Genomic DNA, 15,519 nt, shown 5'->3' with positions numbered 1-15,519 from the left:
ATATTTGTTTTTACTTTTGTCATACAAATGTATTCGCTATTACTGTTTCTTCATATGAGTGCTGTTTACTGCTGTGATATGTTGGTATTTCTATGTGGACTGGTGCTCCACAAATAGCAGCTCAGTTTGTTTCACTAATTATTAATTTAATACATTGCTCCATCTTTTACATATTAGTGCCAGGAACTAAATTGTTAGTAAGTTACCTCCCAGACGCCGCCCAGGAACACCTCATCAGTTCCAACTTCTAATGGCAGCGTGTCTGTAAGCAATAGCCGACTCCACACACTCTGTGTAACGCATGGGTAGAAGCTGTCTCCAGGACTGTGCTCACATGCGCAGCAGCAAATAATCGCTCAACTGTCCAAACATCGGCATAGAGCCCACCTCTGATCCAGCCCATTATCTAGGTGCTGCTGGAATATGTAATAAACAACCAGCACAGAAGTTTGTTACCATTATGCTTCCACCGGATTTAGAGATGGACACTAATGCATTTGCTATGCAAATGCGAATCTCAGCTTTCCCTTTGTGCACCAGGAGGCGAAGGCGAGTACAAGTTCTGAGACTCAGGCTCTGAGGACTGCTCAACTGTGACAGTGATTGTAAACACTCCTTCAGTGGGGCACCAACGGTACTTGCGGTAGTCTAAGGGTTACTGGGGCAATTCATCTCAACTACTTCCAAACATGGCCTATGAGGCTGTGGATGTGCGTTTGGGAGCCCAGCTGCAATCACAGACACGCCCTTGGCACTCCCATAAAATGTAGCCCTGACGCAGACAATGACGCCGATCAGAATCCAGGCGCCGGAATCCCGACAGCATAGAGAAACCCAGCTCCATAATTCCGAAGGCTATGATCCCGACATTGAGTATTGGGGTTAGGGGGAGGCTCAGGTTTGGGAGAGGGTTAGAGTTAGGCACTAGGGGTAGGGTTAGGCTGCGGAGGGGAGGGTTAGGGTAAGGCTGCGGGGGGGCGGTTAAGTTTAGGTTGCAGGAGGTCATGGGTTAGAGGAATGGGATTGCAATGCCAGCACCTGTTTAGCCGCCAGTTCAAATCCATATACTGTGAGCCTGACAGATGGAAATCTCGACAGCGTGATGTAAGTACCCTAACCCTGCCCTCTCCCCCCACCTAACCCTCCTTTAGGGGTGCCTAACCCTAACCTCCTCTCCTAGTGCCTAACCCTAACCTCCTCCCAGGGGTGCCTAAACCTAACCCCCCTCCCCGCACCCTAAACCTAACCCTCCCGGGGGGGTGCCTAGCCCCAACCTCCCCCCGGGGGTGCCTAACCCTAACCCCCCCTTCCCCTAGCCTAACTCTCCCGGGGGGGTGCCTAACCCTAAGTCCCCCCAGGGTGCCCTAAACCTAATCCCCCCTCCTGCGGCTAACAGGATGGGCACCCCGTACTCTCCTCGTCCGGGCCCGCGTCGTCCTGGATTTCAGCACCGGGATTATGACAGGCGTCGGTATCTCGACACCTGTCATAAATCCCTAGCCGGCATTCTGCCGTCGGGATTGTGACCGGGTTAGGGGTAGGGTTAGAATACCTACCTGCATGAGTCAGGATTTCCACCTTCAGAATTCTGCTGCCAGGATTCTGACTGCCTTCATTATCAGTGCCGGGATCGCATACCCAAGCCCATAAAACGCCCATGAGACAGCCATTTTGCGAACACTTTAGCTCACCTCTCAGTCTCCACTCAGAAATACCCATAGATCACAGACAGGTCTCTAATCATAGCAATGTTGTACGCAATTGCATACTCCATCGCACATCTTGGTTGGCGTGTCTGTGCAGTAAGGGTTTCCAATACATTTCTCGCATGCTCAACTGTGTAAACATCCCAGTGCGTCCGTCTCTGAATCAGGCCCCTAGTGCCATGTAGTCAGCGAGCTCCAGTCAGGGCCTGATTCAGCTTGGATCGCAATTGCAAACATCAACGCGGCCGAGCGGTTTTTATCCTGTGCGCATGCGTGTATGCATCATAGCGCATGCGTGTGATTGTATTGCGATGGCACTCGCAAGCCAGGAAATACACAGAACTGATTGACGGCTAGCAAGCGTTTGGGGGAGGTGACGAGGGGGTGGTCTTATAAACGCAGGTGTGTCTTACCGTTTGGATGCCGTTTAATGGGCATCCATAATTTAGCCAGTGCGATCACCTCCGTAGCACAAGAGCTCTCTGCGTGTGCAGAGACTCGCAGAGTTAGAGCAGGTCAGACTAGCCGCAAGTGGTCGATGGTGGCCGATGTTTCCATCAGGATTCACAGATGCAATTGCGATCCATGCTGACTCAGGCCCTCGGTTCTCACTTACCTCTTTGCTATGTTTAGCTAAAATGAACATGATCAGATTTTAGTGCAAATTATATCATAGTGTAAAGTCTACAACAATACGGGAAATACACATTTTCATAATTATATTATGAAACAAAAATAATAATCAATTATTATGTTATATTTTGATGTGCATTAATGGGGATTTGGTTAATACTATGCTCTGTACTCTGTATACATGTATTCAGGGCTGGACTATCACTGGGGAGGCCCCTCCCCCTTTGTAAGTGCCACACCCCATGGGTTACACCTTCACACTCTCTGCTTACCAAGGAGGCGGGAGAGGGGCAGCATTCTCTCCTCCTGGGACTGTAAATATGGCGCTTAGTCGTGATATCATAGCCATGCACCACTCTCACAGTGTAACACTGGCACTCAGCAGCGGACGCCAAAAGCTTCACATGTAAGAAGTTGTTTCTCCTTCGTGTCAAAGGCCGGCATCCCATGTGCATTATGTCACTGGTTCAGCATTTTAGGTGTCCCCTAAACATTGGTGCCCTACTCAGACACCTAGGTTCACCTAATGGTAGCGCTGGTCCTGCAGGTATTGCATAGGACTTTTATTAAGCTCAGTGTTGTTGTGCAGTGAGCGTTACTCAAATTACATTTACATATCATTATGTATGCCACGGGTACACATAGTGAGCAGCAATGACATTGAGTTCATGCAAAATGACAATGTATTAATTAAGGGAGCCTCACAGTATCTGTAATAGCACAGCCATGATGCTAGAAATGGGATTTTAGTTTACCTTCATGTCCTTCTGATATTTGCTCCACACTTCTTTGGTTAAGCCGCCTGATGCATCTGTGGGTTTGTCGGGTGGAATTATAGAGTGATGGACGAGTGCAGAGAGATGTGTTCGAACAGTGGACAAGTGACGACAGTAAGCAAGCCCTGAAGAGAAGCACGGAAAGAAAGTCGTTTTAAACCTGAATACAAATAGCAAAATGACTAGTTTATTAATACTGTATGTATCCGTAACATCTGGCATGAGTTATGACATTTTTGTACTGCTCACATGTACAGATGGGCCATGTTGCATTGTTGCTCATAACGCAGCGAGTCGCGTCATGCGTGGCGCGTGACGCCTTCCCACATTTGGGGACGCGCAATTCAATCCTATGGAGATGCACCCTCGCGATCAGGGACGCGCCATAGTGTACCGTGGTGCATATTGCAATTCACGGGCACATTTGTGCCGTGATCGGCAACAAACTAAATAGGCACATCTGTATCGCAAAGTAAATAAATGTTTTCACATTTTACACTTAAGGAGAGACTAAAGCCACCCAAAGACTGCATTACAGTGTAATCAATCTGGCGGTACACACAACGGGTGGGGCGACGGCACTTTTAGCGGTGGGTCTCCATACACTGCTAGACCATCCATAGTGCTTGGTGTTATAGGGCAAGACCAGTGCACCATTGTTGTCACACTCATTGTTGATAGTCTTATCCTGACTCAGAAGACTTAATTCACACAGTGAGCCAAATGTAATAGGGTGAGAGTTTAGAATATGTGAGAGTTTAGCAGTTTTTAAACTCAGCCAATGTAATAGAGTCCGGGAACATGCAAATTTGCATGTTTTTCAGACTCAAAAACTGTCACAATTTAAACTCTCATCCAGATGTTTTTCCATTTTGAAGCTAAAACTCAACCAATGTGAGAGTTTACTGCTAAACTCTCACATTTTCTAAAACTCTCACCCTATAATTTAGCCCACAGTCTTTTTTAAGCATATGGCTTCTTTGGCAGTTTCTGTAAGTGCCATATATTCTGCCCCAGTGGTGGATAGGGCAACAGTGGGTTGCTTTCTGCTTGCCCAGCTAATAGCTGCAACTGCCAGTACAAACAAGTATCCCATGTAAGAACATTAGTCATCTGATCCCCAGTCGGCATCACAGCAATTTTTTAATTATTTGAAAACTCTAATTTCAAGGAATTTGAGCCCTTTAAATATATTAGGATTTTTTAACTGCAGCCTAGTGTTGTTCCCCTGGGTTAAATGCTCACCCAGCTCACAGCATGTGTGATGTCTGGAAGAATCCCAATGCTTGAATATATTAAACTTCCAAAAGCGCTCTGTTAAGGAACTTTCTTCATGTCTTCTATCTCTACCTCACTTGTTGGTGACATGGCTTTTGTGAGTTTAGTGCCTTTGGCAATGGGAGTACTGACTGATTTCGCATCTGAGATTGCATACTTGGTAAGTACTGCTTCATTATATCCGTGCTAAGCAATTGTAACAGTTCCTGCATTCAAGTTTTGCAAGATCCTCAAGCCTAACAGGTGATACTTTATAGTAGCTCACATCACTCCTGTTCTCTGATTGGATGTGGACACTGGCAGTCTCTAATTCAGACAAGCTTCCAAATGTCAGTATATCCAGCATAAGAAGCTTATGGTGTGATTATTGTTCCAGCCTCATGTTAGGTGGTGCTGTTTCTTGGAACAGTATGTCTTTGGATTTTATAAGCTATTTGTAATGTCTGATAGTCTGTATCATTTACTTTCTTGGCAGTATCCAAGCATGATACACTCCACTGCCTTGGGATCCAGCTTACATTGATTTTCCTTAGGCATGTGTGCATAACCTCTGCACTCAAAGAGATTATTGACATTTGGACCATGCCTATAGTGGTGTTTTACCTTTTACAGCTACTGTGGGTGCACGGCTCTTTAGGTATATGGCAGTAGACACTGCTTCTTTCTAAAAACACTTTTCTAGGCCCACGTCACTCAGCATAGTCTGGGCTCTTTCTAGAATCATGCTGACTCCATTCTGTTCTGGTGTGTACAAAATGGTTAGCTTTTGCCCAATGCCATATTTCTTCAAGAAGACGTCTACATTTTTATTTTCTTATTCTGCGTCATTATCAGGTCTCAAGGTCTTTAATTTCAGGCCCTTCTGTCTTCATCAGACTTTTGAAGTCTGCTGTTTTGCTTATTACTTCACTTTTGGATTTGATTAAGTAAACATGTGTCATTCTTGTGAAGTCATCGATGAATGTCTGGAAACATCGGTATCCACTTATCAATTTCACTTCCTTTGGACCACACATGTCTGTATGCACCCATGCTAGTGGTGCTTCAGCTCTGGTTACTGACTTTGGGGACACTGGGTTTGTTTACCCTTTATACAGCTCTCACATGCCGGCCTCTCTGGATTGTTCATGGCTATTTCCATCAACTTCAAGAAGTTTCTGGACACTATCATACCCTAGAAAGGCCTAGCCGCCTATGCCACAGCTCCATAGATGGGTTTATATCAGAGGCCATCATTGCACAACACACCTCTATGTCAGGGACCTGCAGTTAGGGTAGGCAGGGGAAGCAGAGCCTCCCCTGTCATATTCCTCAGATTTGATACAAAAATTATTAGAATACTACAAACAAGATATTTATAACTTATAAACATCTTTTTTATTTATTGTAAACATTTTTGGAGTTAATACTCACCAGCTTTGTGGAGCTCCCTGGGACTGCAGCGAGATGAGAGATGAGGGAGCAACAGCTCAGCCTCACTTATGTATAGCCAGACACTGCTTGTGGAGCTGGGGGCGGGGCCACACCATGGGCAAGCTGCACAGACACAGGGCTAATAGAGGCATTCCCCTGAGTATGGGGGTGTGCCTTGAGCACTGATGGACACCTTGGATGTGTCATATGACCAATCAGCCAGAGCAAGAGAAGACACAGTGATGCATGTAGGAGAATAAATGGACACTGAAGCTTAGTGTGGTGAGGGGAGAGATACAGTGAGTAGGTGGTGAGACAGGCTCCCAGCACTCAGACCCATCTCCATGTGTGCCTCCCTAGCCATTGACCTCACCACACCACTCACCACACGTCACTGCTCTGTGTCTAGGATGTACAGTTGCTGTTGCTATCGCAGTCCCTCTTTTATTTTGCACAACAGACTTGCCAACTGTAAATGATTGACAATGAATCTTTTGTCCTCTAGGATTATCGCGATAAGGTTGGTCCCCAAATCTTTTACAAATTACACATCCTTCTATTCTCATGTGTACGGTGACTGTCCTGACTTTTGTGACCACAAAGACATTGGGCCAAATGTAATAGGGTGTGAGTTTTTTGTGCAAGGCAAACTTGCACATTCTTGCACATTTAGAATGTGCGAGTTTGTACCGCAACTTGCAAATGTAATAGGGTGTGAGTTTCAGGGTCCCATTTTGACTCACATGCGAGTTTAAACTGCAGGAAAACTCACATCTTGTAATTCGACTTTCATTACAAGGTGCGAGTTACACAGAAACCTTCACAGATCAGTGAGATCCGTGTAGATTTCTGAATGAAAAACCTTGAAAAGTGTAGTAAAAAAAAAAAAAAAAAGAGATCCCCCGTATTTTCATCAACTAGCTCCAGGCCCAGTGAGCTGGTCCTGGTTGTGAAAATATGGAGGACATAATGAGTAGGGCTACCACATATTATCCACAACCAGCACCGGACTCTTCCTAGCAGGGAATGTTGCAGCTGTGGGACCCTTTCACCGGATCCCCCAGCCAAAGCATTCATCACCCCTCGCTACTCAACCTAAGCCAGGGTTCCATGGGGAGATGGGGATCCCCCCCCAATAAAGGGGCTCCCCTCTCCTAGGCACCCCAGACCTGGGCTGATAGCCCTGGGCTATCCCCAGCACCCCTGGGCGGTGGGTGCCGTGTTGACTGTGTAAAAAATAGAATAATATTGTCTTTTACAGTAGAACTACAGGTCCCAGCAAGCCTACTGGTACTTGGAGAACCACAAGTACCAGCATGTGGGGAATTAATGGCCCACTGGTACCTCTAGTTCACCTGCAAAAGAAATATTAAAATAAACACAGGACACATACACCATGAGAGTACAACTTTATTACACTCACACATACTCAGGGGCGGCCGAGAGGGGGGGGGGAAAGGTGATTACAGATTACCCGGGCCTGGGCATGGCAGGGGGCCCGCAGCACATCACAGTTTTGCTTTGTTTTTTTCCCCCAACCTTTTTTTTATTCATCTTTTCTAAATCTCAACGGGCGGCAGTTCGCAGGCGGTGGGAGGGGATTATCGGTCATCGCACCGTTTGTGTCAGTGACAGTGTGTGTCACTGACAGCTTGTCACTCGCTTTTTGCAGGCTGCAGCTGCGCCGCTACGGAGCTAATGCTCTTGCGAGATGATGACATCATCATCTCGTGAGTCTCTCTCATCAGCAGGCACCAGGCACCACTTCCAGGCTCCGGACGGCGGGTGGGAGGGATTACAGAAAGGCAGTCTGGGTGCCTTGTTTGTGTGGGGCAGCAGACAGTGAATGAGTTGGACTCAGAATAACAAAGTGAGAGACCTTTAAAGTCCATGAGGGAAGAGCTGAGCGTGCCACCGACTGCTGTGAGTCAGTGAGTTGGTTGTCTATGACACTTTGGTGCTTTGCTGCAACTGCTACCTGCTGCTGAAAGTTGTAATCTATAAATTCTATATAATTTCTAACTATGCATCCATCACCATTAGTGTATATATCTATGTTAGATATATCATATATTGGGAAATACTCTGGATTTCCATACATACATAGATTATATACACACATATAGATAGATAGATAGATAGATAGATAGATAGATAGATAAATAGATAGATAAATAGATAAATAGATATGTGAGGTCCAGCACTCACTGGTTTTAAAAAAGCTGCTGCTCATTGGGTGCCCTCATGCTGCTGAAACAGATAAATAAAGTGGGATGACAGCAATGCTGTTCTGGACAAAGGCGCAATAAAGCGCTAAAACTTTGAGATCTTGTAGCGCTGCAATGAGTCTTTGTTTCTAATTTGGAATGCCGCCATCCGACTGCTATGCACTGCGGCCAATAAAATCCTGCCCTGTCTCATGCGCTGCGTATGGTTGCCAGAGACTCAGCTCACAGTACAGCCACTAGTAGGGAGGAGGGGGGGAGTGGCTGTACCAGGGCCCAGGATTTCTCTTGGCAGCCCTGTACATACTCACCTACAATCCCTGTAGCCATTCACGTCCTCTTCTCTATGGGACATTGACAGAATTTTCATATTTTGGCCTCTATTCACCACCACAATGGCTTTGAAATGAAACAAACAAGATGTGCTTTAACTGCAGACTTTCAGAATTAATTTGAGGGTAATTACATCCAAATCAGGTGAACGGTGTAGGAATTACAACGGTTTCTATATGTGCCTCCCACTTTTTAAGGGGACAAAAGTAATGGGACAAACTAAACAATCCTAAATCTAACTTTCACTTTTTAATACTTTGTTGCAAATCCTTTGTAGGCAATTACAGCCTGAAGTCTGGAATGCATAGACTTCACCAGACGCTGGGTTTCATCCCTGGTGATGCTCTGCCAGGCCTCTACTGCAAATGTCTTCAGTTCCTGCTTGTTCTTGGGGCATTTTCCCTTCAATTTTGTCTTCATCAAGTGAAATGCATGCTCAATCGGATTCAGGTCAGGGGACTGACTTGGCCATTGCATAACATTCCACTTTTTAGCCTTAAAAAACTCTTTGGCTGCTTTTGCAGTATACTTCGGGTCATTGTCCATCTGCACTGTGAAGTGCCGTCCAATGAGTTCTGAAGCATTTGACTGAATATGAGCATATAATATTGCCCGAAACACTTCAGCATTCATTCTGCTGCTTTTGTCAGCAGTTACATCATCAATAAATACAAGGGAACCAGTTCCATTGGCAACCACACATGCCCACGCCATGACACTACCACCACCATGCTTCACTGATGAGGTGGTATGTTTTGGATCATGAGCAGTTCCTTTCCTTCGCCATACTCTTCTCTTCCCATCACTCTGGTACAAGTTGATCTTTGTCTCATCTGTCCATAGGATGTTGTTCCAGAACTGTAATGGCTTTTTTAGATGTTGTTTGGCAAACTCTAATCTGGTCTTCCTGTTTTTGAGGCTCACCAATGGTTTACATCTTGTGGTGAACCCTCTGTATTCACTCTTGTGAAGTCTTCTCTTGATTGTTGACTTTGACACATATACACCTACCTCCTGGAGAGTGTTCTTGATTTGGCCAACTGTTGTGAAGGGGTTTTTCTTCACCAGGGAAATAATTCTTCTGTCATCCACCACAGTTGTTTTTCGTGGTCTTCCGGGTCTTTTGGTGTTGCTGAGCTCTCCGGTGCATTATTTCTTTTTAAGAATGTTCCAAACAGTTGATTTGGCCACACCTAATGTTTTTGCTATCTCTCTGATGGGTTTGTTTTTATTTTTCAGCCTAATGATGGCTTGCTTCACTGATAGTGACAGCTCTTTGGATCTCATATTGAGAGTCGACAGCAACTGATTCGAAATGCAAATGTCACACCTAGAATCAACTCCAGACCTTTTACCTGCTTAATTGATAATGAAATAACGAGGGAATAGCCCACACCTGTCAATGAAATAGCTTTTGAGTCCCATTACTTTTGGCCTCTTAAAAAGTGGGAGGCACATATAGAAACCGTTGTAATTCCTACACCGTTCACCTGAATTGGATGTAATTACCCTCAAATTAAATCTGAAAGTCTGCAATTAAAGCACATCTTGTTTGTTTCATTTCAAAGCCATTGTGGTGGTGAATAGAGGCCAAAATATGAAAATTCTGTCAATGTCCCAATATTTATGCACCTGACTGTAATTCCATCAGTATGGCATAGTACAGAGGGTTCCTTCATACTGGACTTCCTGGGCATAAGTCTGACTGGTGCAGAAGGAGCACAGCTATTTCATGCTTCTGTAATCGTTAACCCTTTCTTCACAAGAGGTTCATATTGTTGCAGTGAGCAACAAAACAGGGAACTCATAAAAAGAAAGCTTTGGTAGGTTAGTAAGTTACACGTTCTACCTTTATTTAAGACTATGACGTAGATTTATTCAAACTTCTAAAAAGATAAAGTGAAGGTATTGATTAGAGTCACCAATCACATTCTAGCAATTATTGTATGGAGTACACTATATAAATGATACGTTTAATCTGATTTGTTACCATGGTTGCTATGGGGAACACTTTCACTTTTCCTTCTTATATGTTTTAGTGAATCTACCTATACTGTATATGTGTTTTGACCATTTTAATACTTTATATTAGTAGCAGGTGAACTTTAAGATGTGTAAGGGCAATCGGCTACTGTGACTTACATCCATAGAAAGCTCGGGAAACAATCTGTCTCTTCATGTTTTCACACAATAATTTGAGTGGCGTCCTGTGGGTAGACAAAGGCATCACAGTCAGGCATGTGAGAACTATGTAAGCACCAATATCAGTTACCATCTCCTAAGATATAATTTTGTATTAGAAATCAAATATTTACTTACAATGGAAATTAAACTGAGCTACACTCCCCATTATCACTCCCAGAGGCACTTGTCTTTTTAAAAGTCTGACAATGGGATGTAGTTAAGATACCTACAGCCGGCGTCCCCGGCTGACGAAATCCCGGCACCGAAATGCCACTACCCGGCCAGAAGATGCCGATGATAAGTATAGCGGCACTTGTTAGGTCTTAGCTGCGCGGGAGGAAGGGGATAGGTTTAGGCGTCATGGGGGTTAGGGTTAGGATATGGGAGGGGGAGGTTAGGGTTAGATACCCCCGGGGTTGGGTTAGGCACCACTGGGGGGGTTCAGGTTATGCACTAAGGGGGGAGGGTTAGGTTTTGGCACCAAGGGGGGAGGGTTAGGTTTAGGCACTAACAGGGAGGGTTAGGGTGCGGGATGGGGAGAGTTAGTGTTAGGATGCAGGAAAGAAGGCTTAAGGGGAGAAGGGGGGAGGCTTACTATACTTACCAGACTCTTGTCGGGATCCTGAGCATCGGGATGCCGCTCTCAGTATATTGACAGCAGGTATCCCGACTGCCAGGATATCATACCGATTCCCTGACATTCCACAACTACGTACCGCTATTCCATTAATATGAATTCACATACAAATCTGATTTGGTGTTTCTCTATCTGTAGAGTACTGCACCTCTGTCTGACTGTAGAGTGCTGCATCTCTGACTACAGTGTGCTGCATCCTTCTCTAACTATAGTGTTATATCCTTCTATAACTACAGAGTTATGCATCCTTATCTAACTATAGAGTGTTATATCCTTCTCTAACTACAGAGTGATGCATCCTTATCTAACTATAGAGTGTTATATCCTTCTCTAACTACAGAGTGCTGCATCCTTCTCTAACTATAGAGTGCTATATCCGTCTCTGACTACAGAGTGCTGCATCCTTCTCTAACTATAGAGTTATATCCTTCTCTAACTACAGAGTGATGCATCCTTATCTAACTATAGAGTATTATATCCTTCTTTAACTACAGAGTGCTGCATCCTTATCTAACTATAGAGTGTTATATCCTTCTTTAACTACAGAGTGCTGCATCCTTCTCTAACTATAGAGTGTTATATCCTTCTCTAACTACAGAGTGCTGCACCTGTCTGACTACAGAGTGCCGCATCCTTATCTAACTATAGAGTGTTATATCCTTCTCTAACTACAGAGTGCTGCATCCTTAACTATAGAGTGTTACATCCTTCTCTGACTACAGAGTGCTGCACCTGTCTGACTACAGAGTGCTGCATCCTTCTCTAACTATATAGTGTTACATCCTTCTCTGACTACAGAGTGCTGCACCTCTCTGACTACAGAGTGCTGCACCTCTCTGACTACAGAGTGCTGCATCCTTCTTTAACTATAGAGTGGTACATCCTTCTCTGACTACAGAGTGCTACACCTCTCTGACTACAGAGTGCTGCACCTCTCTGACTACAAAGTACTGCACCTGTCTGACTACAGAGTGATGCATCTCTGACTACAGAGTGACGCATCTCTGACTACAGAGTGACGCATCCTTCTCTAACTATAGAGTGTTACATCCTTCTCTGACTACAGAGTGCTGCACCTGTCTGACTAGAGAATGCTGCATCTCTGACTACAGAGTACTGCATCTCTGACTACGGGGCGCTGCATCCTTCTCTAACTAAAGAGTGCTACATCCTTCTCTGGGTGTAGATTGCTGTATCTCTGGCCCTGATTCAGAGCCTGAATCAGGGCCGTCCCTCCTACTTTTTGGATCGGCCTCCTGGCCGCTCGCATAGCTGTAGGTGACCACCCACAGCTATAGCGAGCGGCCAAAATGATGGTCGCGATGGTCAAGACCATCGCAACCATCAGGCTTGCGAGGAGACCCTTGCGGTAGGGTCTCGCTGCCGCAAGCCCTGGAGTGCTTTCGGCTCTATCAGAGCCAAAAGCACTCCCACTGACATCACTAGTGATGTCAGTGGGGCCGGCCCCAGACGGTAAGCGTTCCCATGGGAACGCCTCCGTCTGGGAAGCCACGCCTCCGGCACGCCCACCAAAGGGGGCGTGCTGTCAATCACCATCGACAGCACGCCCCCTTTGGTGCGAGACCCATAACAACGGCTTGGCCGTCGTTATTCGGGTCTCGCGCATGCGCACGATGGAGCCGCCTCCGTCGTGCGCATGCGCACTTGGGCAACATCGACCCGCTTGCGAGCGCTCAGCGCTCTCGAGCGGGTGTGAATCAGGCCCACTGTCTGACTACAGAGTGCTGCATCTGACTATAGAGTGTATCATTCTTCTCTGACTGTAGATTGCTACATCCTTCTCTGACTGTAGATTGCTACATCCTTCTCTGACTGTAGATTGCTACATCCTTCTCTGACTGTAGATTGCTACATCCTTCTCTGACTGTAGAGTGCTGCATCTCTGTCTGACTGTGGGATGCAGCCTCTCATTGCTGTACTGCTCACAAACACTTAACGTGTGATACCTCATGGGGTACATCCAGTCACTGATTGCATGCATTGTGGTGTTTTTTAACACTGTATGCATGCATGTACAATTGAAATCACAGAGGACAGCTCTTCCGATGAGAGCTGTCGTTTGCAGTGTGCAAAGGAGTCCTTCTGCGCATGAGAGGCCATTGGCTTGCTCATGCACATTCCCTCTCAGGAAAGTATGCAGTAAGAAACCCATATACACCATCTATGAGATACAAGCTCCAGAGAGTTTACCTTCTGGAGCTCGGTGCATATGGGGAATGCAGTCAAACCTCCGAAAACTGCAGTAAGTCTAAACTTACACCTTCAAAACTTAGTGGGAAGGTCTGATATTTTAGATAAACACATATGGCCAGTGCCATAGTAGGCCACCCCAGCAGTGATAACATAACTTTACAGAGGGGCAGGCCGGGAGCAGGAAGCTGGCACTGGGCGCATCCTAAGAACATGCTGGGGGCCCCTCCCGACAACAGAGTGCTTTCCAAGCACCCCACAGGCTGAACACAGGTGCATCCTGAGTGCTGGCACTGGTCACACACACCTCGTTATGGCCCTTATAAGGCCTGTTGCAGAGTTGAATGTATGCCTGTATGCAGAGTGTATCTTAAATGCATGTTCCAGAGCGGAATGCACGCAAGTAAGCAGTAAGTCGTAAGCATCTTACACCCATCTACACTTATGACTGAATAGGTTGAACTGGACATTCTCACGTAGGTAACGTTGAGTGAGGGTGTGTCAAAGGTACTGCGGGCTATTTAGAGTTGGAAGAAAATGTAAATACACCTGTTTCCAGGTGTACCTTTTGGACCTAGTATATTGTAAGTGCAAAGTGTGCACTGATGATGATGACTAGTAGGAAACAAGTTCTACACATAGGGGTTGTTGCACTGTAAGATGCTTACAGCTCTGTTTGCATACAGGTGAAATTACAAATTTTATCCGTGCATGCAGTTTTGGAGCAATATCCTCAAAATTTACTTCCAACCCTGCATCAGGCCCTTATCCTTTAAATAGTTGCCAATTTTTACTGACGATCAGGGAACTGTCTCTTTCTTTATGCAAGCATTTACATGTTTTTTTAGAATACTAAGGGGCATATTCAATTGGGTGCGAGGTTTAGTGAGGTAAAAAAAAACCTTGCGCCCCTTGCACCCAATATTGGAATACCATGAGTATGTGCGCTCCTGATACCCACGGTATTCAATTTAAAAAATGTGGTTGCGGGGTTTTCAACTCTGAAAACCCTGCACTGCGTGAAAAAAAAAATAATTCACTTAGCTGCCTGGGGGTCTCCGGTGGTCTCCGCAGCTCCTGGTAGCCTCCCCTCTATCTTCACACAGGAGAGGGGGCTGTTGGGAGGCTCCAGGGGCTGGTGGGAGGGGCAAGAGCTGCTGGCAGATGTAGTTCTCCCAGTGCCCATTCTGGGGGGGAGCACACAGACACTGGGGGGCGACACACACACACAACACTCATACACACACACACTTACTCATACACACTTACAAACACTCATACACACACACTTACAAACACTCATACACACACACACACTTACTCATACACACTTACAAACACTAACAAACACTCACACACACTGACATACCCGGCAGCAGAGAACTCGGCTTCCGACGCTGGATACTGAAGAAGATGCAGATGACAGCGTTGCAGAAGGTAAGCAATTAAGGACTAATTAAGCTAATTGGAGACTTCCAATTAGTCCTAAGGGGGGATGCCGCCGGGGTCCCAGAGCAAGTCCCACTAATTTTTCCTAAAAATAACCATTTTCGGAAAAAACACACTTGCTCTGGGGTTGCGTGAAAAAAAACCTCCCGACAGTCAAAAAGAAAAAACCCCGCAACTAATTGAATTGCAAAAGTCCCGCACCTACAGGAAAAACCTTGCAGGTGCAGGATTTTTGCAATTCACGCACCCAATTGAATATGCCTCTAAGTCTTTAATTATAAATTCATAAACACATTCAGCAAACAGCAAAGGTTTCTACAAGACTATAATTGCAAGGTACCAAGCAGAACTCTCACCTATCATGGACGCAGCTGCAGCAGCTGGGAATATCGTATGGTGAGCTTCCTGTGGAGCAAGACAAGCAGGAGGATCCCTGACTGCAATACTCATTAAGCTGCCAGGGCAAAAGATTAGCACCAAAGCCTTGCATCTCTATCACGTCCCTGGGGTCTGAAGAGATATCAATCAAACATGGACAGGATGAATCCAATACATATCGTGTTCACAAACACTCTTTTTTATTGAACACAGACATACATTCAATACTGATGTACCTGTCATCTGTAGCTGTCTTTCATTTATCTCCTTGTTCAGTAAAGGTAAATAAAATATAG

General features: G+C 45.5%; 1 protein-coding gene across 4 annotated transcripts in view; it reads right to left on the bottom strand.

Moving 5' to 3' along the window:
* SGSM2 (small G protein signaling modulator 2) overlaps positions 1-15,519 on the bottom strand; it is a 483,760-nt gene that overhangs the window by 51,658 nt on the left and 416,583 nt on the right. For all 4 annotated transcript variants that reach the window (XM_088449453.1, XM_088449451.1, XM_088449450.1 and 1 more), the window contains 3 exons: positions 15,202-15,355; positions 10,507-10,571; positions 3,095-3,240 (listed from right to left, as the gene is read on the bottom strand). In XM_088449453.1, the coding sequence (XP_088305579.1) occupies positions 3,095-3,240; positions 10,507-10,571; positions 15,202-15,355 (365 nt within the window). The remainder of the gene's footprint in view (positions 1-3,094; positions 3,241-10,506; positions 10,572-15,201; positions 15,356-15,519) is intronic.

Source organism: Taudactylus pleione, unplaced genomic scaffold, assembly GCF_031769625.1.
Source record: "Taudactylus pleione unplaced genomic scaffold, aTauple2 ptg000485l, whole genome shotgun sequence".
Lineage (NCBI taxonomy): Eukaryota > Metazoa > Chordata > Amphibia > Anura > Myobatrachidae > Taudactylus > Taudactylus pleione.
This window is presented reverse-complemented; position numbering and strand designations above follow the sequence as displayed.